Here is a 20,747-nt window from a genome sequence, read left to right as displayed (position 1 = left end):
GCTACAAGTACTCCTTTTCTTTTTGAGGAAATTTTTTGTTGCTACTGCACAAGTCCTATCCTTCATGCACACAAGCAATTTCCACTGATCTCAGCAGGAGTTATGTGTAGGCTGAGGCCAGAATTTGGACCCTTGGTTAGTTAGTTAAGGCAGGATATGAAAAATCCTGTGGGGGTAGCCTAGGATTCCACCTTCTAAACTGCAAATTGAGCTACAGGACACTTGATTTAAACAGCTTTAACCTAGCTTTACTTAGTATCAGGAACTGCAGCTCAAATGGTGCATTATCAGGATACATTAAAAACCTTAGACTGAGTATTGGAAAAGAAATGCTGTGGTTAGATAACAATAATATGCAGTTTATAAAATATAAGTCCTGTGTTTAATCATGATTCTGATCAAGACTGAACTCTACTAGAACCCTGCAGGTGAGTAAATACTAAAGGGAAATTTTAATCAAGCAGAACAGATACTCAATTATTACATTACTGAAAGAGTAGAGATTCTCTGGAGAAAGGAAGACAGGTAGATGCAGCAGACACAGTTATGTGGAACAGAGTGGGAACACTGAACACAGAACAAACTGGTTAATCTGAGGTCTGTGGCGGTTTTCCCTCCAAAGAATTGCAGTTTCTGCTAGCTTAGTCTTCCAGTAAGTCTCTACTCCCTGTGCACATCTTTTATCAAGCCCTCCCACAATTCACAGAGTTTATGTAAGAATCTGGATTTGGGATGGGTTTGCTCATGTGCATTTCAGAGATTTAGGGCCATGACTCAACTAATAACTTAACCCCATATCTAGTACTAGACCTGAGGCGGTTTGGAACTAGAACTAGACCTCTTGAATACACATGAAAATAATTCATATTGCTGATTACACACAGATCTTATTTTTAGAAGTAATTCCAACATGGTTCTTGTGGTTTACTCAGGAAGAATGCAGACTTGCTTCTGCCCAGGGAAAGAAATCCATATTTTGTTCATTAGCCATATTTCCTTCTTGGACACTTTACAGTTATACAACTAGAGTATATAACTACGCAAAGCTATGGGCATTCCCATTTGTAAACACCTTACTCTTTTGACAAAGTTCCTCCACTGCCTTGGTGGGTCCTGCGCTTATTGGCAGATTTGCTTCCCTCAGAGATTCACAGCAGCCCTCAGTTTGGTCGCTTTTGCTAGTGGCCAAACCTGCCATTCTCTCAGCTAACCTCATCACTGGCCAGCATGGGGAAAGGGAGGAGAACAATCCCCGCGGTCTCTGCTGACCCACCTAGTGGGTCAGGGGATAGGCCAGGGACCTTCCCCTTTGGTGGGACCCACAGTTCAGGTCACCTCCTCTTGTCTCAAATATGGAGTTGAGGGGGGATGGGGGAACCCAGGCCTGCCCTCTACTCCAGGTTCCAGCCCAGGGCCCTGTGGATTGCAACTGTCTACAGTGTCTCTTGTAACAGCTACAAGACAGCTCAACTCCCTTGGCTACTTCCCCATAGCCTCCTCCCAACACCTTCTTTATCCTCACTGCAGGATCTTCCTCCTGAAGCCTGATCATGCTTGTACTCCTCAACCCCCCAGCAGCATGCCTTCTCACTCCTTGCACCTCCTCCCCTAACTGATGGGAGATCCTTTTTAACCAGGTGTCCTGATTAGTCTGCCTGCCATAATTGATTCTAGTATGTTCTTAATTGGCTCCAGGTGTCTTAATTTGCTTGCCTGTCTTAATTGGTTCTAGCAGGTTCTTGATTGCTCTAGTGCAGCCCCTGCTCTGGTCACTCAGGGAACAGAACACTATTCAGCCAGTAGCCAGTATATATGCCTTATACCAAACTCCTGTAACTCACTGGTCTGGGTCTGTCACACTCTGTATACTCCAGGAAAAATGAATAATCTTCAAAGGAAGGTATGTATGTTGTTGCAGATCTCAGAGAGCAGAGAAGTTATTTGATAACGTGTTACCTTAGTTACCATATATAACCTACCACAAATTCTTCACCTACTCTACAATGCCAGTCTCAGCACGCAAGGGCAAGTGTGTAGACTTTTACGTAAAACACTTTTAACAAAAGTTATTCAAAGTATTCAGCTAGATACACAGATATCTAGTTAATTGCTACATTTTCACATTTGTTAATGTACATATTTCAATGAGTCTTTGGACCATAAACTAGCTTGACTTAAAATTAGACACTACTGATTGGAAAGTCTCATTTCTGATAAGAAGGCCTCAACATTCAGTTTTGCCTTCATTTAGCATTGACACAAACTTGAAAGGAATACTCAATTAGGTTTGTACCTGGGGAGGCAGGGCATATGGGACACTGTCTTCTAAATACATGTCAGGTCATGAAAAATTTTAACTCTTTTGTAAATTTGTTTAAGATCCTTTTGAGTTTATAGAAGGTGGTGGCTTTATTTCTAGTAACGTCTGCAGAGGGGTAGGTACTTCCAAAAACAAAATGTAAAACCCTACCACATGATCCCTGCCCCTCCTGGAGAGAAGATATGGGGAATTGGTACAATATATGCAATTAGGTTCAGATGTTTATATTCAAAATAGATTATATTTACACTGTTCTCATAGGGCTCCTCAAGCTTCTCAGTCGGTTCGTTTTCTGTTGGAATCACAGCACAGAGAGATTTTAAGAGGGAATCTATGCCAAAGAAGTTAGTGGCCTTACAGATGCACTCAGGAAGAGTGTTCAGTTGATAGGGGATGCTATGGAGGAAAGCAGAAGCATTTGTGTGGGAAGCTGACAAAGCTCACCGTGGGAGAAGAGGGCACCACAGAATGAGAGAGGGGAATTGACATCATAGTAAATCTTGTCCAACTTCACTTTGAAAAAATGTTCTGCCTCATTTTACTTCCTTACAATAGAAATTTCAAACCCAAATATGGTAAGTCACCCAAACAACACTTGAGTTTCAGCAGGTTTTGGGCAACACCCACCCTCCATTTAAAAATTCCTAACAGGCTCAGACTCCCACAGTCTACTGATATTTTGTGGTGTGGAAATGTCTAATGATCTGCCTTTCTCCATGTTTTTAGTGTTTCTAGGGGCAGTCAGCTGATCATTCTCGCCAAGCCGGAGAGGAAGGGAGCTTTCCCTCACTCATTAAAGAGAATCTGGGAGCAGGCTCCTCCTCTGAGGAGCCAGGTTTACCTTTTATTAGTGAGTACATCTGGGAGCTGCTGTATGGCAGAGTGCAATGGTCAGCAAACTGAAAATAGTATATGTTGTAAATTTCGTGGACACTCAGGAAGAGTTACAAGCTATTTCTGGAACCTGACAGCTTGCAACCTCTGCAGGGGGCCTCTGTAGCATCATGAACAATAATTGGTTTTTCAAAATACTTGGCTAATTGCCATGAAATAAGCTGTTTGTTCCTCTGAACTTAAAAAAAAAAAAAAGTCAGATGCATCACTGATCACACAAGATCCAGGCACTGTAGTTATTGGCCTCTGGTAGCTTACAATCTCTGTTGACAAAGCTATCTGAACTGGTAAATACATCTTACACCATGTATGTAGGTTCAGCAAGAAATTACAATTCAGGCCAGACATCACGTTTTGTTGCCATATCTGTCTCAAAGGGATTTGCCCTAGATATCTACTCATCTCCAAAGTAATTATCACACTATTTTATCACTTCAACTTCAATATTTCCCACCTGTTTGGTAAATCTTTTGTAATTAAAAAGAAGGGGTCAAAGAAATGGAATGCAATATGAATTTCATGAACTGGAAACAAAGCAGGTTAATGCCTTTTGAAGATATTTGTTAAATAATATTTTCTTAATTAAAAAGATCCAAATTCTACCTGGAAAAACTTAGGGATTGTTATGGATACACACAGGGCATGCCTGGATATTCTTTGAGCTGCACAGTACTGAAGAAATGAGTCAAACTCTTGCAAAGAAACAGCAGGCAAAATGGCAGAATGCAGCACTGAACTTTCCATGAAAGTACAAACAGCACTACTGAGCTAGAAGTGAAAAATAAGTAAAAGTCAGACTTTTTGAATTTTAAACAGGGGAACAGGAGGCTACCCAACCTGGATAACAAGACTAACTTTGACAATTCATCTTGGTTTAATCTGTTGAAAGAACAGGCATCATTAGGACTCAAGGCACCAACCCTGCAACTTTTTCTGTGTTGAAGACCCTTATTGGACTTCACGGGGACTCTGCATAGCACAGCAGTCCACCTATGCAGAACAAACCGCAAGAATGTGACCAAAATCATTACTTAGAATTTAAAAATAGGATAGGGTACAGTAACTCCTCACTTAACATCCTCCTGCTTAACGTTGTTTCAAAGTTACATCACTGCTCAATTAGTGAACATGCTCATTTAAAGTTTTGTAATGCTCCCTTATAACATCGTTTGGCTGCCTGCTCTGTCCACTGCATATCAGATTTTGTGGAAGAGCAGGCAAGACTTTACAAGGGAGCTTTGCACAAGTTCCTCTTCTCCGCCTCCTCCCCCTCCCTCCCACTGCTTCCCCCACCACCAAACAGCTGTTCAGTAGTGCTTAGGACTTTCTGGGAGGGAGGGGGAGGAGCGAGAAAGCACTGCATCTCCACTTCTCCCCCACCCTCCCAGAAAATCCTAAGCGCCGCCAAACAGCTCTTTGGTGGCATGGAAGCGCTGGGAGGGAGGGGGAAGAGCAGGGAAGTACCGCATCTCTGCTCCTCCCCCTCCGCCCCCAGAAAGTCCTAAGCACCGCCAAACAGTTAGTTTGTTTGTTTGGCGGTGCTTAGGACTTTCTGGGGGCGGAGGGGGAAGGAGCATGGATGCGGTGTGCTCCGGAGAGGAGGTGGAGTGGGAAGAGGTGGGCCTGGAGTGGAGTGGGTACAGGAAGAGGCGGGCCTGGACCATCCCCTGGCAAAGTTGGCGTCTGTTCTTCTCCGGGTAAGCTGCCACTGCTCCTGCGAAGGTGCTTCCTAGCATTCTTGCCTGCAGCTGGCTGTGCCTGTGTGGGGTAAGCCATGGGCACTTCCCAACCACAGTACAGTACATAATGCCTTTTGTCTGCCCCCCGCAAAAGTTTCTTGGAACCTAATTCCCCGCATTCCCATTAAATCTTATGGGAAAATTGGATTTGTTTAACATCGTTTCACTTAAAGTTGCATTTTTCAGGAACATAACTACAACGTTAAGTGTGGAGTTACTGTATAAAAATGGAAAGGTGAAGCACCAGACAGAAGAAGCTGTCAGTTGTTTTCAGTAGAGCAATCATGTTAGTAGGGGAAAAAATTGGTTTGGAACATGTGACAGCTCCGTATTCAATATCATATGATTGGTACTGCACTACTGCCATCAAGGCAAAATGAGAATGGAATCAGTCCTTCCAGTGGCTTCCAGTTTACTATTCAGTTGGTTTGGGTAGGATTTTGTCAGAAAGGGGAAAGGAGGTGAGATTAAACAGACTGACAAGCTGTTTTTCCCTGTTTTCTTGTTATGGGAACTACTCAGGACATGCTGCTCTATTTTTGCAATTTTATTTCATTTTATTAAAATGTCCAGAGATCCTCAGGCATGACTGTTGAAATAAACATCCATTCAAACTGTAAAAAGTTTAATATCACTTCCTTATAATATATGCAGAATTCTATATTACAATCATCCTTTTTCAACAGAGCTTTTATAATACATTTCAGATTTTCACTATATGCTCTTTGGAATTCAAAGCAGTTACAAAGTCATCTTTTCCTGTGAACAGATTCATTAACAATGCAGTATTCATCATTTGTCAGACATTCATCTGGGAGGATATAATTGTAAACAGAGGTTCTATAAACATGAATCCAAAAATAATTACTTTCAATATTTAATTTAAAAAATTACCACAGATGGAGATGATCAAAATTTTGGCCATTTTTTCCCCCAACTAAATAATTTTAATGGAAACGGTTTGCAGTTTTTTGACAACCTCTCCTTTATGGGTGTTTCACTGTACAAAGTTTGAATACAATGAACCTTTAGATTAAGTTGTGGGTGTGAATATTTTGATCACAGTACTTTAAAAGGTGTAAAACTTTAGTTTTAGTAACCTCCCCAAATGGGGTGCTAAATTCATTTTCAGAGATGCCTCTCATATTGAGTTTTGTGGGGGAAATTAATTATCCTGTCCTGGAGTGACATTCCTCTCTTCCAAAGAGAGGTGGTCTGGCTGCTGGAAGTCAGGGGTAGGATTTTGTCCCAATCCTACTTAACTGCAGATCTAGGGAATGAAGGCTCTACACAATGGGTTTGTCTACAGTTGGAGCTAGGGTTTTGATTCCCAGGCTGAGGAGACATGCATACCTGGGGGAGGAATAGCTCAGTGGTTTGAGCATTTGCATGCTAAATCCAGGGTTGTGAGTTCAATCCTTAAGGGGGGCCATTTAGGGATCTGGGGAAAAAAATGGGGATTGGCCCTGCTTTGAGCAGGGGGTTGGACTAGATGACCTCCTGAGGTCCCTTCCAACCCTGATATTCTATGATTCTACGCTATCACAGAATGCACTAGCAGCTAAAAATAGAGCATAGACATGAGTGGCAGGAGGAGCTAGCCATCTGATTGTGTGTCTGGTGTCTGGGATGGAACTGTACTCAGGGCAGGGAGTTCCTTCCATCACTTGTGCTGCAGCAGCTACACTTCTATTTTTAGTCAGTTAGCTCAATGAGAACTAGTGCAGACATGTCTCCTCGAGCTGGGAATTACACTTGAAGTGCAGACCTACCCTAAATCTCCCCCAAACACACCTCCTAAAGAGACAGCAACAGGGCAGGGAGAGCCTAATATCTGAAAGTGGCAATGGTGGGTGAGGGTGAGAATCTTCTGGAAACTAGGTTTCAGAGTAGCAGCCGTGTTCATCTGTATTCGCAAAAAGAAAAGGAGTATTTGTGGCACCTTAGAGACTAACAAATTTATCTGAGCATAAGCTTTCGTGAGCTACAGCTCACTTCATCGGTTGAATCCGATGAAGCGAGCTGTAGCTCACGAAAGCTTATGCTCAAATAAATTTGTTAGTCTCTAAGGTGCCACAAGTACTCCTTTTCTTTCTGGAAACTAGGGGCTGGTGTGCAGAGCCACAAGCCAAGCAGGGAGCAGAAATGTAGGCAGCCAAGAGTCAGTTTGCGTAAGGGCCCCTAGGGAGTGGGGGGGAAGTGCCTTTCTCTTAGTAACTTCTCCTGTCTCGTGGGCAGGAGTTGCTTTCTTGCTCATCAGCAAGGCAGGCTGCCACAGGCTTCTCTCTCCCTGTGCGTTCCTCAGCAGGAGCAGCACCATTCATCCCACCATACCACATATTTAGTCACCCCAGTTACATGGGAAGTATATGGAAAGAGCTGGAAAGAGACATACAGCATGTCACAGCTGTTGGTGCAGAAAAAGAGCTAGGGAAATAATACTGTTACAACCTGGGATGCTGGCAAGAAAGTAGTAGTTCCTGGTATCAAGCCAGAAGTTACTAATGGAGAGTTACTTTTGTTCCCCAGTGTAAACTCTCCTTCCCATTTCCAGTCTCACTGCAGTTCCTGCAAATACCTGATGACTTTTCTTTTCATTCCAATGCAGCAGTCGGCAGATTCAGTGATGTTCCCAATGCCTTCCACAGATATTTATTAGGGCAGAAGATGGGAAACCTCTTTCTCTCCTACAGGCAGGACACTGAAATCAGGGCTCTGGATGTCCACCCAGGTACTGCTCTAACTTCTGCAACAAATATTAGAGCAACACCTCAGTCTCCATCAGGCTCTGACAGACCCCTCACTCTCCGGAGGTAAGAAATCAAATGCTTGATTTAAATAACATACTAAGAGTTTGTTGGTTTTGTGTTAATCCCCTCAGCTCAGGATTTACTAGATCTAAAATTTATTTTGTTTAAGTTGCTGTAAAGACTAAAAAACACTCTCTAAGTCTGCAGTAATTTTAACGAAGTTAAACTACAGAACATCTATATTTAAATATGTGTAGAATCATAGAATATCAGGGTTGGAAGGGACCCCAGAAGGTCATCTAGTCCAACCCCCTGCTCGAAGCAGGACCAATTCCCAGTTAAATCATCCCAGCCAGGGCTTTGTCAAGCCTGACCTTAAAAACCTCTAAGGAAGGAGATTCTACCACCTCCCTAGGTAATGGGGTGTAACTTCACCCCTTAAAAATACACCCATTAAACTGGGAGTTGTACAAAGATTGGGAAGACGGGAAAAAGAGTCCATCTGAACGTGGCCTATTAGAATATGCTGTATCCAAATCACTAGTTCAGTATTATCAAAATTGACATAGTAAAGCAACAGTGTTAGTGTCATGATGCCAATTTAAGAAAACTTCAGTAGTAGTTTCGAACGGTTTCATTTTCTGTCCATTAAAATCAAATGTTGGGGAAAGCATGTTGGTTGAGGTCACATGGTTTGTGAGTCTTAAAGGCACTAAAAAAATCAGAGTGCAGAGATTTGCATTCTGTCATTTTTGAAAGTCACCACATAGTTGTAATTGTATGGCATCCCTGGAGTCTGACTGAATCAGGTCATTTCATTTTGGTGTAATTACAGATAATACGATGTACCATCAGACATTATAATGATCCAATTGCTTTGCATGGTTAAGGCTACTTTCCTCTAAGTGCTCATAAAAAAAGTGTTAAATGGAAATATACATATCAGTTCATATACATATATCATATCAGTCCATTATATATATATATATATATATATATATATATAAATTTGTACTTACTGTTATTGTCACTGCTATCATTCCTAAGGGAGCTGGCAGCAACAGGAGGTAACAAAAATGGTTTTGTTACACTGACTCTTGGATCTAAATAGAAAATGAGTGTCAGTATTATGCAACTTAAAATACAGTTCCCCTTACGTAAGGCACTTGGCAAGAGGGCTACTCTGATCAGTTAACATATGATATTAGATTATGGCTATAGGGGCTGGATCCACAAAGGTATTAAGGCACCTAAACACCAGATTTAGGTGCTTAAATCCCATTTTAGATGTCACTGTGATTCACTAAACCCTTGCCTGGCTGCTGCCTTACCCTGTAGCACCTAAACACACCTGGCACCTAAGTTTTTGAAGTAAGAGTTCCCTAGGTAACTAAGTTTCTGCTTCTGGGCTTGCACACTGCTGCCTTGATTAAGCACCTGGATGGCTATCTCCTGCCTGATTCTCAGAGTGAACCTATCTCCCCTGAGGAGCCTGATCTAGTAGGTGTGCTCAGAGGCCAACTACTGGATTGGGTCCCATTCAAAATCTGTCTGGACGAGGAGGTGGCGGTTGTGACCTTATAATATTTAGTCCAGTGGTTAGAACACTCACTTGGGATGTGGGAAACCGAGGTTCCATTTCACCTCCTCACATACAGGGGGAGAGAGAGGTTTTGAACAGCAATGTCCTATCCAAGGCTGGCTTTATGGAGGAAGACTGCCCAGAGCATTGTGGTCAAGAGGCAAGGAGTGGGGCAGCCCTGGGGTGCAAGGCTGTGGAAGAGAGCTTGAGGCAATGGGGGGAAGGGGCAAGGCAGTGGGTCAAGGGTGCAGTGAGGGGCTGGGTAGTGGGCTGGGGGAGGCAACAGGGGTCAGGGGCAATGGGAACCCTACCCACTTCCATATCTTCCACCTCTCAGGAAAGTGCTGTAATCACTGAGAATCATGGAAGAGCCCTCTTCAAATCCTTTCTCCCCCTCTACCTGAGGGTGGAATTGAACCTGCATGTCTCTCACATCCCAGATGAATACTCTAATGACTAAAAGTTACAGTGTGGGCACCAACACCTCGGGCTACTTTGCATGGAGTGAGGCAGGTGCCTAATTCATTCTCACAAGAAACAACCTAGGCGCCAAAGCCACCTACTCCAGATGAGGGGTTCCCAGTTATGGATCACTAGCAGAGATATGTGCCTAAGTCCATGAAAGGGGCAGGGTTTAGGACACACCCTGCTTGTCAGCATCTCCCATTGGTTAGTGTATGCAGCTCCTTCCTACTGACTTTTGAGGGTCCTATTCTTAGGTGTCTGTCTCTCCCCATTCATTGTATAGGGAACCTAGTAGCAAACTCGGGCTTTGTAGATTGCATTGTTGTTCCTGTGATTTTCTAGGTGTCTAAAAATGTTAGGTGTTGCAACACTTCAGCCTCTGTGTGTATCCAGGCCTAAAGTACTTCCAGTTCTTATTGGTGTAACTGTGCAACTGGATATGTTGCCCTAATTAAAACAATTAATTAAGAATCCTCACTGTGGCAACAAAATTTAAGAAATTCAAAACATCCATTCATTAAGGACTGCAATGGGAACAAGTATATGAAACCACAGGAATCTAACCTGAGCTTGTTAAGACTCTATATCATAAATCCATGATACTCTTTAGTGGGAATGGGCCAAATTCAGAGATGATTTTCAACTGGTGCTATTTACACTTCGTTCCAGACACTCAGCCTATAAACTATGCCACCTTAAATTCCTTTAGACCTGCTTACCAATGCTTAACCTATACCACCTTACATATCGCCTCTGAATTGGCCCAGTATCCACAAAGACATTTTCAAAAAGATCAAACTGTCACAGTTAAGAAAAAGTCAAGTGCAAGATAAAATGCAGCACTAAGAACACTGTAAAAGAACAACCCAGGATATTTTTGTTGATGTGAAAACAGTCTGAGCACATGCACTGAAATAACTGCAGGCTGTGTTAATAAACGATGGTCTGTAATGATGCCAGTTTTGCTATCAGGCTTAGTTCTATAGTACTAGCAGTGGGACTTCAGCCTTGGCATTATTAGTCGCTGTCACAGATAGTAAAAAACATGAAGCTAACTGATCAGATCCTCAGACGCTCTGAACTGACATAACTTTATTGACTTCAAAGGAGTTACACCAATTTACACCAGTTGAGGATCTGGCTCAACAAAAATGGGAACAATTTTATGATCTTACTGTTCTCTGGTGTTTCTGTTGTTGACGGCAGAACACAGTCACTATGATCTGATGTTTCTGCAAAATCCTTGTAGACTTCAATGGTGCTGTTAAAGTACCTAAAGAATTCTTCAGGAATGAACCTGCCTTCTTCATAAAGATGAAGATTTTCTTTTCTAAAATTCTAGGGAAAAAATACAGAATTCTATTTTTTAAAAGTCCAGACAAATACTCATTTTGGTAAATCTGGCCTAAGAGATAGACAATGGGTACTTTACCAAGGAATACCAACAGGTGACACAGAAATTAAGTTAACATTTAAGATGCAGAGTTCTGCTTTACTTCAGGAGATCTCAACCTTAAAAATACCAAAAGCTCTGATCCCAGGATTTTTGAATTAATTTATTTCACTTTGCAAAGTTAGCACTGTTAATCCACTCTTGAAAAATTGTCACAAAAATGTACAGCCTAGGCTTGAAATCTCCTCACCCATCTTACCCTAATGATGGGGGGAAAAAAACAACCACCCATGAGATTTTAATTCTTAATTTTAAAAAAAGTTTCAGAGGAACAGCCGTGTTAGTCTGTATTCGCAAAAAGAAAAGGAGGACTTGTGGCACCTTAGAGACTAACCAATTTATTTGAGCATGAGCTTTCGTGAGCTACAGCTCACTTCATCAGATGTATACCATGGAAACTGCAGCAGACTTTATATACACACAGAGAATATGAAACAATACCTCCTCCCACCCCACTGTCCTGCTGGTAATAGCTTATCTAAAGTGATCAGCAGGTGGGCCATTTCCAGCACAAATCCAGGTTTTCTCACCCTCCACCCCCCCACACACAAATTCACTCTCCTGCTGGTGCTAGCCCATGGGAGGAGGTATTGTTTCATGATCTCTGTGTGTATATAAAGTCTGCTGCAGTTTCCACGTTATACATCTGATGAAGTGAGCTGTAGCTCACGAAAGCTCATGCTCAAATAAATTGGTTAGTCTCTAAGGTGCCACAAGTACTCCTTTTCTTTTTTTAAAAAAAGTTGTTTGTTCCTGGGTGTGTGGAATTTTATAAGGCTTTGCTTGACCATTATAATGTGAAACAGGAACACAATACATTCAGCGTTACCAGCATAAGTGTTTTGGATATTGAAACAAGTAACTGTGGTCCAAGTTCCACTATTGGTGTCAGCCTGCCTCTCTGGAGTGCATCTAAAAATAAGAGAGGGACTCCATAATTGTGAAGCCTGATGGATAATATGTTGTGCCAAACTAACTGAAGACTCTGAGATCCATGTTAATGCTATTTTTTTAAACCTACCCTTATCTTTAATAACAGCTGTTACTTATCCCAGCAATTCAAGTTTGGCCAGGGGCTAGTTTTTGGTCCTAATAAGTGTGGCAGGGACAAGAGTATCTTTAAATCATGCACCAAGAAAACTTCCTAGTGGGTAGTTCTTCAGTTTGTTTTCTTTTTGTTACAAGGATAGATCTAGGTTCATTTTTCTTCCAGGAAACAAAATTACCTAGTAGTTCCTTCAAATTACAGAGATTACTATCCTCATTTCCATTTATCTAAAAGCCTTTCTTTTAAGACAAAAAAAATTAAGTAAAATCACATTTAATTAAAAAAAAAAAAAGTATCTTGTACCAGCAGACCATGGCAAATTCATAGATTGAATTTGCTGAGATAGATACATTTGGGTGTGTGCTAAAGGACAAAATTAGGATTGTAATGGAAAGGTAACTAAAACCCTAACATGCAATCATCATCACAGCAACTAAATAATGCACCTGACTGCAGGTCAGGAGATCAGGTTCTACTCTGAGGTTTGCCATAGACTTGCTGTATGATACTGGGCAAGTCATTTCACCTCTCTGTGCATCTGTTTCTCTCTGTAAAATAGAAATAATTGCACTTGCCCACCTTTGTAAGTGGTTTAAGATCTACTGATGGAAGGTAACTATAGGGTGAAATCCTTGACTTCAACAGGGCCTGGATCTCACACTTAGTACTTTTAATTAAGTAATTATTAACAAAACCATTTACTCATACACAGAGTACTCAAAGCAGGGCAATGTTACTCAGAATACAATTAGATATATCAGGGCTTACACATAAAAGTTATTAACAAAAATAAGTCTTATTACTCTCATTCCTAATAAGGCTAGAATCAGACTCCTGGAGTGAGATTCCTGGAGCACTTCCAGCAACTACTGGAATCAGGGAGGTCCACTATCATGTATAATTGTCCTTGGTTAAAGGTCCATTAATTCAATATGAAGGTTTCTGAAATTGACTGATTAATATAATCTTACTAGTTTATCGCAGTCTTTTTCAGATATTTTTAGATTGAAATTAGTAATTATGCTCAGGATTCCAGTGTAAGTTAGATGCAAAATGATTCATGCTTGTTTGATATAGACCAGTTTGATTTACCTTGAGAATGAGAGTTAAATGTTTGGACTATGCACTGACAACATATTGAATATATCTGTTTATTTGGTCATCCTATACGTTGTAATCCCTCTGAGGCTTTTTAAGTGATTATACCTAAAGCTAAGATTTTGTCAGGGATATTTTTAGCAAAAAAGGGACAGACAAGTCATGGACAATAAACAAAAATTCACAGAAGCCTGTGATCTGTACGTGATTTTACTAAAAATATCCATAACAAAATGGGTAGGGAGAAGGATAGGGTAGGATCCAACACACAACGCTGCTGGGGCTCTAAGGTCCCCACGCCGCCCATGGCAGCGGCAGCGGAGCAGCTGCAGGGGCCTCAGCTTGGAGCCTGGAGGGGACCCCATGACCCGCAGAGGCCTGGAACTCCTCTCAGAGCATCCCACTGCGCTGACAGCTCCAGCTCTGCTGCCCCAGGGCTGATGTCACAGAGGTCTCTGGAAGTCACAGATTCCATGACTTTGTGATCTCCGTGACAAAATCCTAGCCTTATCTTATACCTTTTCTCTCACTTGATGTAGCCAATAGCTAACATCTCTCCATTGTACTCAGTACATCTTTAAAGGGGAAGTAGTAGTTGCATTGAACAGGAATTGAAACAAAGAATATAGAACCTAAAGTAGCCTTGGTTGTAGGGTTGTTTTCTTTTTTTGTACATGTCATGTACTCTGCTACAAAAATTCAGATATAATTGTGCAGTATAAAGGGGAAAATGCTCTTTGAGAAGATTACCTTATTTTTCTCAGAATCTAGACATGACATAATATCATTGATTATCCTCGTGAGATTATTGATGATTGAATAGTTGCTTAAAACATCAGACATATCTGAAAATTTTTGCAGAAGATTATGCAGACTCTTTGAAAACTCAGGCACCATCAAATGTAACCAACAGTGATTAGGCTGTCAGGGAAGATAAAAAAGAAGAGAGGCAGATTAAACACCACACTTAACCAATTTTTGCATAAGTAACACAGAGTGTAAAAGTAGATTAAATTGTTCCTTCCAATTTGCATCATCTTGCACTTGTCTAAATTGAAATTCAACTAACATTATGTTGCCTGCTGTTCTCTTGAGTCCTTTTGGTGCATCTTACAATCCTCCTTGATCTTGGCTGACTTAATTATGTTCTCTGCAAAGTTGTCGGCATAATGTTACCCCTTCTTCCAGTTTGGGAATAAATGTCAAACTTCAGTTTGAGCATCTGATCTGCGGGCTATTCCAGTATTACCTCTTTCCATGCCGAAACTGGCCATTTATTCCGACTCTTCCATATCATACCTACTTTTGTTTTTTTTAAAGACTATTTCTTGGACAATTGTTTTCCAGACAATCTTCAAAATACTCCTCATCTTCATTTCACTACTGTTGCTACCCTACACTTTTATAGCACCTTAAATCCAGGAGGATCTTTGAGTTAAGGTTCTGTTCTGAAAAATAAGTTTCTAAACTTGGCATTATGGGATTCCATGATTGTTTTCTTAATTTCTGAGCAACTCTGCATAGTTTACAAGAAACTGCTTCCCCCTCCAGTCTTTTTTTTACTAAATGCCAGCCCTACAAATTCACCCTGGGTATGAAAGTCAACCTGAGGTTTTTCCTTCTCATGTACCCTTACCAATAAAAAGAATCAAGAGGCCAAGTTATGACCTCAATTACACCTGTGCAGTGACATGGTCTTCAAATCATGCCCCAAGTGATACCTGTGCAACCACAAGTCAGTGGATTTGCACAGATTTAGCTTATTGCTTCTGTAATTGGAACCTAGTAAATCATTCTGTTGATGTACAGGAAGTAATAAAATACAGCACACTTTTACTTAGCTATGTTGGCTCAGCAGGACTAACATGAGTAAAAAAAGGAGAGAAAACCTAAGTCATTATGCCTAAATACACACAGGCAGTAGATCTCTTCAATAAGAAGGGGCCAGGTTTATATACTGACAACTTTATATATAGAAATCTCTTCACAACAAGCTGTGCCTTCACCATACAATGCTCTATTACACATTGTAGGAAAGATTTTTTAAAAGGTGAAGAATAATGTAGATATCAGTACCGTAAGTAAAACACTGGAATTTGTCTAGTACACTAAGCTATTATCCCAGCTCTTGAGAAAGTTGCCATGGCATCTTTAGTGACAAGTGGTCAAGATTTTGTTTTGCATCTCATATGGAAGATATGCCTTCAGTAGCACAGTGCCTGTCTCTAACACTTCTTGCAGTACCTTGCATGATATGTGGAGTTCTTCCATCCAAATACTGACATGCCCGGGTTTTCTTCACCTTGTGAGATTGATCACAATACTAAGTGTTAAATTTGGTATTCCTTATATGTTGTGTTCAATCAGCATCACTTGGGGCTGAATGCTTTTCTAGTCTAGTTTACCTCCTATTCATTACCATTTATGGACAAAGTTCACCTTTCTGCATTTTTATGGGGGAGAGACATGCATACCTTCTAAGACTAAATAAACTATTGAGCAATCTTTATGTTTAGTGAACAGGTTCACATTTACAGTTTAGCTTTACCTTACAGTCTTCACTAACTTTGTCATTTTTGTGTAAAAGAAACCATAAAGCAGTATACCTCCTGGTATGAGTCCCCATGCAATGATGTAACAAGCAGTATGTAATGTTGTTGTGTTGGCCCCAGGGTATTAGACAAGGTGGGTGAGGAAATATCTTTTATTGGACCAGCTTCTGTTGGTGAGAGAAGTTTTGAGCTTACACAGAGCTCTTCCTTCAGGTCTGGGAATGGGGAAATGTGTAACGAACAGTGACATTTTGGGCATTGTGCAATTGACAATGCCTGGCCTTGCCTCTCCGCTCCATTTGTATAGGAGCACTAACAGGAGGGCATTAGAAAGAGCAAAGAGTAGAAGCCTTGTTGACCTTTATTCTGTAGTAGGGACAGGTCTGATACTGTGCCCTTCCACACACCCCTAATGGTCCAGACAGCTCATCACCTGCACTGACTCTGCTACCACTAGAGCAGCACTACAAACAATATCTTGTAATGTAGAATACAAAAATTCTGTGTTTCCAGCATGATTCTAATTTGTTGCCCTTTTTGCTCAATAAGTGAGATCTCTAGGAGAGTCATGAAGGGCTCTGACTTCTAATGCTGTCAGCAGACTGATGATATTCAGCTCTAAATTTCCTTCTCATCAGAGACAAGCTGTGCACTTTCCTTGCTTTCTCAGTAGGGAAAGATCAAAGATAGGGATGAGAATAAGCTGGCTGAAGTGTGTTCAAAAGCACAGATGTGATAATAGTTGACAGAGAGAAATAGTTAATGGAACTGAGAAATTTACCACTGCTCTATCTGTACTAGTTATTTCTGCCCCCGACAAAGAGATTTACATTTCTGGGTACTTTTTACCTGACTGCTCTTATGCTCCCAGGAAGTAGCAGTAGAAGCTTTTATCTTTCTGCATTTAGCTAAGAGATTGCAGTTTCTTTTCATTGGTTCAGACCTTGCCTTTTACCTCCAGGTTAGACTTCCGCAATGCACTCTATTTGGATCTACTCTGAGAGCTACTCAGCTAGTGCATAATGCAAGAACCCTTCTGCTTAATGGAGTTGGTCAGTTTGAACACGTTACATGCACTGCACTGGTTTCCCATCTGCTTTCTATGCAATTTACCTTTCTACTTTTAATCTATAAAGCTTTGGAGCTGCTACAATAGATACCATTTCCCACTTCATGCACCATACAAAGTGTCTGATAAAGTAAGGCACTTTCCTCAGTCCCTAGATGTGCACTTTTCAGGACTGAAGGCAGAACATTTGCCGGAGAGGCTCCAGCTATGGGTTTCTTTGCTTGCAGGAATCTGTCAGAACCCAAATCAAAGGGCATTTATTCAGCCAACCCTTTGCCAAAAGTCTCTAAACTGAGGCATTGTCTCTTCCTATTTGTGTCTTGGTGAGTTAGTATTGCTGCTCATTGTGAATACATATGGATGTTAGTTTTTAGATGTGATGCAGCCAGATGCCATGGCCATGAAAGCACTGTACTTAATGAAATACATTGTACAGCCAAAGTTTGCATGTATTATAGCCACCAATTCCTAAAGGCAATACTGCTGAAAGGAAACTTGTTGGGCCAAAACAAAACACCATTACATCTAAACTATATTTAACTAATCAATGTAGGATGCAAACTGGACTAACAATCAGATTACTACCTATTATAGGCGGTCATAGTATTATATGATGTTTTGGTGATTACAAAAGTCACATTCTTGTTCACTTTATAAATCAGGGAATCAGGATGGATAAAAACCAATATTTTTTCAATTAAAAAAATCAGATAAAAAAATTAAATACACAGTTCTTTTAAATAAACCTATTTAAAATTAAATGTGAAATTTACAAATTAAATTTAGGTCTTAAATTAAAACTTTGCATTAAATGAAAAATAATATTAAGCAGTACATGTTTTCTGCAAAGTTTTAGAGAAACTCAGAGCACTAAATTTGTGGAAGCCATTGGTTAAGAACTTGAAACTAGAGTTTGCTGAAGTGCTACACCAGTTTTTTAACAGCAGTAGCCTCTTCTGCAGATGCAGAGAGAATATTTTCTTCAATTCAGTTCATTAAAAGTAAAAACCAATGGGACTGAAAAAGCAGGAAACCTTGTTTTCTTCTTCCAATCTATGAATAAAACTGGGTATGAGAGGATGAGATCTACTAGCTCTAAAATCATGAAGGAACCAGTGACCAGAAACAATGAGTTCAATTCATGAACTCTACTTTTTACTTCATTTAATAAATCAGTTTTAAATGACAAACATGTTTTGATAATGTTTTTGATGCATCCAGCACCTTTAAGGTAGCTTTTGTTAATTTTTTTTAAATGCTATTTTGTGCATTTTAATGGAATTTGAATTTCCAAATAGAGCTTGACACAAATCACAAGTAAAAAACAAAGAAATCCTAGTAAATAATAAATGCATTGTTCACTATTTTGTAACTTAGTTAATTTTTACAATTTTTATTTATCTGAATAAATGTAAATTAAGCTGTATAATTGTTAAATAAATATATATAGATATAGGATATACTCCTAGTTAGCAAAAAAAACAAAACACCTAATTTAGGGTAAATGAACAAGTTTTAAATAGTTACTAATTAATATCTTATCCTCTCTTTAGCAAAGTTACTGAAAAGTACAAATGTAAAACATGATTAAAATCAGTGATTTAAATCACTTTCATATAAATCAATCAGTCCTGCAGGGCATTAAAGAAAACTTTCTGGTCTGAATTGATCTTAAAACTCTTCAGTTACAGACAAAGTAATAAGATCTTAAATTGAATGTTTAAAAAACCTTAGAGTATTGATTTTTTTTTAAAATACATATTTCATGAGAGGTACCAGATGGGATGAACTGGAAACTATCACTATTTGCACTGTTTTCTCTATTAATGTTTACTTCCCACATAGTTCTGTCAGTTTACTTCACTGATCTGGAAGGATAAGAGGCTAGAGTTGAGTCTAACTTTTGAACTTTTAAAGACCACCCCGATGTAAATCTTTGAGACATGGAAGATAGATATCAGATATCTGTGATTTGAAAGCATGTTATGTGCAGCTACAGCAGCCTGTTACTATTTCCTTGTTTTTGGATGACTGCTGTTTGGGACTCATCAAAAATTGTAATCTATAATATATATTAGACCATATAGGATTCAGAAAGGACTCACAATAACAAATGATGCAAAGAAAATATTTTGTTCAGCTGAGTTTAATTAGCCTACGATATCCGGTATAATTTGCACTCCTTGAGGTTAACTTGGGATTTTTGGTTCGTGCAAACCTCCAAGCTTCAATAGAACTCATAACCATCTATTCTGCCCCAGTGCAACACTGATGCCACACACATTGAGGGTCGGCACGGGCGTTCAAAAATAAGACAGACTATTGTATTTTTGGGGTATAAACCCCCCCAAAAAAACAAAAGCCCCCAAGCCCTCATGGATTGTTGAGCAAGTCACGTGATTTTTTGATCTCTTGAGATTGGCAATAATGAGAATTTACTGAACTATGTCCACTGTGCATGATTTTGGTTTTCATAATGAAAATTTCACACAGCTCTAGTTACAAGTATGATAGCCAACAACGTTACTTTTTACATCTGTTGAATAATACACAGCTAATACAGGACTATAGCAGGGTTCAAAAAAGAGCTAGATAAGTTCAAGAAAGATAGGTTCATCAATGGCTATTAGCCAGGATGGGCGGGGACGCTGTCCATAGCCTCTGTTTGCCAGAGGCTGGGAATGAGCGACGGGGTGGATCAGTTGATGATTGCCTGTTCTGTTCATTCCCTCTGGGGCACCTGGCATCGGCCACTATCAGAGGAGAGGCTACTGGGCTAGATGGACCTTTGATCTGACCCAGTATGGCCATTCTTATGTTCTATTTATATATTATATAATGTGCACAGTTATTTAGAGACTTGAGACTTTAAGGCCAGAAGGGACCATCATGATCATCTACTCTGACCTTGTGCACATTGCAGGCCACAGAATCTCACAAACCACTCCTGTAATAGACCCCTAACCTCTGGCTGAGTTACTGAAGTCCTCAAACCTTGATTTAAAGAATTCTAATTACAGAAAATCCACCATTTACTCTCGTTCAAACTAGCAACTGACTCATGCCCCACACTGCAGAGGAGGGCAAATCCCCTCCTCCTCAGGGTCTCTTCCAATCTGACCTGGGCGGAAATTCTCTCCTGACCCCAAATATGGGGACCAGTTAGACACTGGGCATGTGGGCAAAACCCATCAGCCAGACACCTGGTAAAGAATTCTCTATAGTAACGCAGAGCCCTTCCCCTTCTGTCCCATCACTGGCCGCTGGGGAATATCTGCTACTAGCAGTCACAGATCGGTTACATTGTAAACAGTTTCATATCATACCCTCTACAAATTTAACAAGCGCAATCTTGAAGACAGTTAAGTTTTTTCTCCCCAGAACTTCACTCCTCTGATTATTAGAAATCTTTAATCAATTTCAAGCCTAAACTTACTGATGGCCAGATTATAGACATTTGTTCTTGTGTCAACTTGTTCCTTAACTTAAATACCAGGGAGGAAGAGGAATTATTTATCTCTGTGATGTATTTATAGACAATTATATCTTCCCTCAGCCTTCATTTTGTTAGTCTAAACAAGCTGATTACATTAAGACTCCTCCTGTAAAGCAGGTTCTCCAATCCTCAGATCCTCCTACTAGCCCTTCTCTCCACTTGTTCAAGTTTGAATTCATCTTTCTTAATTGCACACAGTACTTCAGATGAATCTCACCAGTGCCTTGTATAATGGTTCTAACACTTCCCTGTCTCTACTGAAATACCTTACTGGGTGCATC

At 40.3% G+C, this 20,747-nt stretch overlaps 1 protein-coding gene across 2 annotated transcripts in view; it reads right to left on the bottom strand.

Moving 5' to 3' along the window:
- KITLG (KIT ligand) overlaps positions 1-20,747 on the bottom strand; it is an 88,573-nt gene that overhangs the window by 15,148 nt on the left and 52,678 nt on the right. For both annotated transcript variants that reach the window (XM_075124297.1, XM_048835630.2), the window contains exons 4-6: positions 14,100-14,270; positions 10,926-11,088; positions 8,723-8,806 (exon numbers count right to left, since the gene is read on the bottom strand). In XM_075124297.1, the coding sequence (XP_074980398.1) occupies positions 8,723-8,806; positions 10,926-11,088; positions 14,100-14,270 (418 nt within the window). The remainder of the gene's footprint in view (positions 1-8,722; positions 8,807-10,925; positions 11,089-14,099; positions 14,271-20,747) is intronic.

The sequence above is a fragment of the Caretta caretta genome, chromosome 1 (assembly GCF_965140235.1).
Source record: "Caretta caretta isolate rCarCar2 chromosome 1, rCarCar1.hap1, whole genome shotgun sequence".
Classification (NCBI taxonomy): Eukaryota; Metazoa; Chordata; order Testudines; family Cheloniidae; genus Caretta; species Caretta caretta.
Note: the sequence above shows the minus strand (reverse complement) of the source record. Positions and strands in the feature narration are given on the sequence as shown.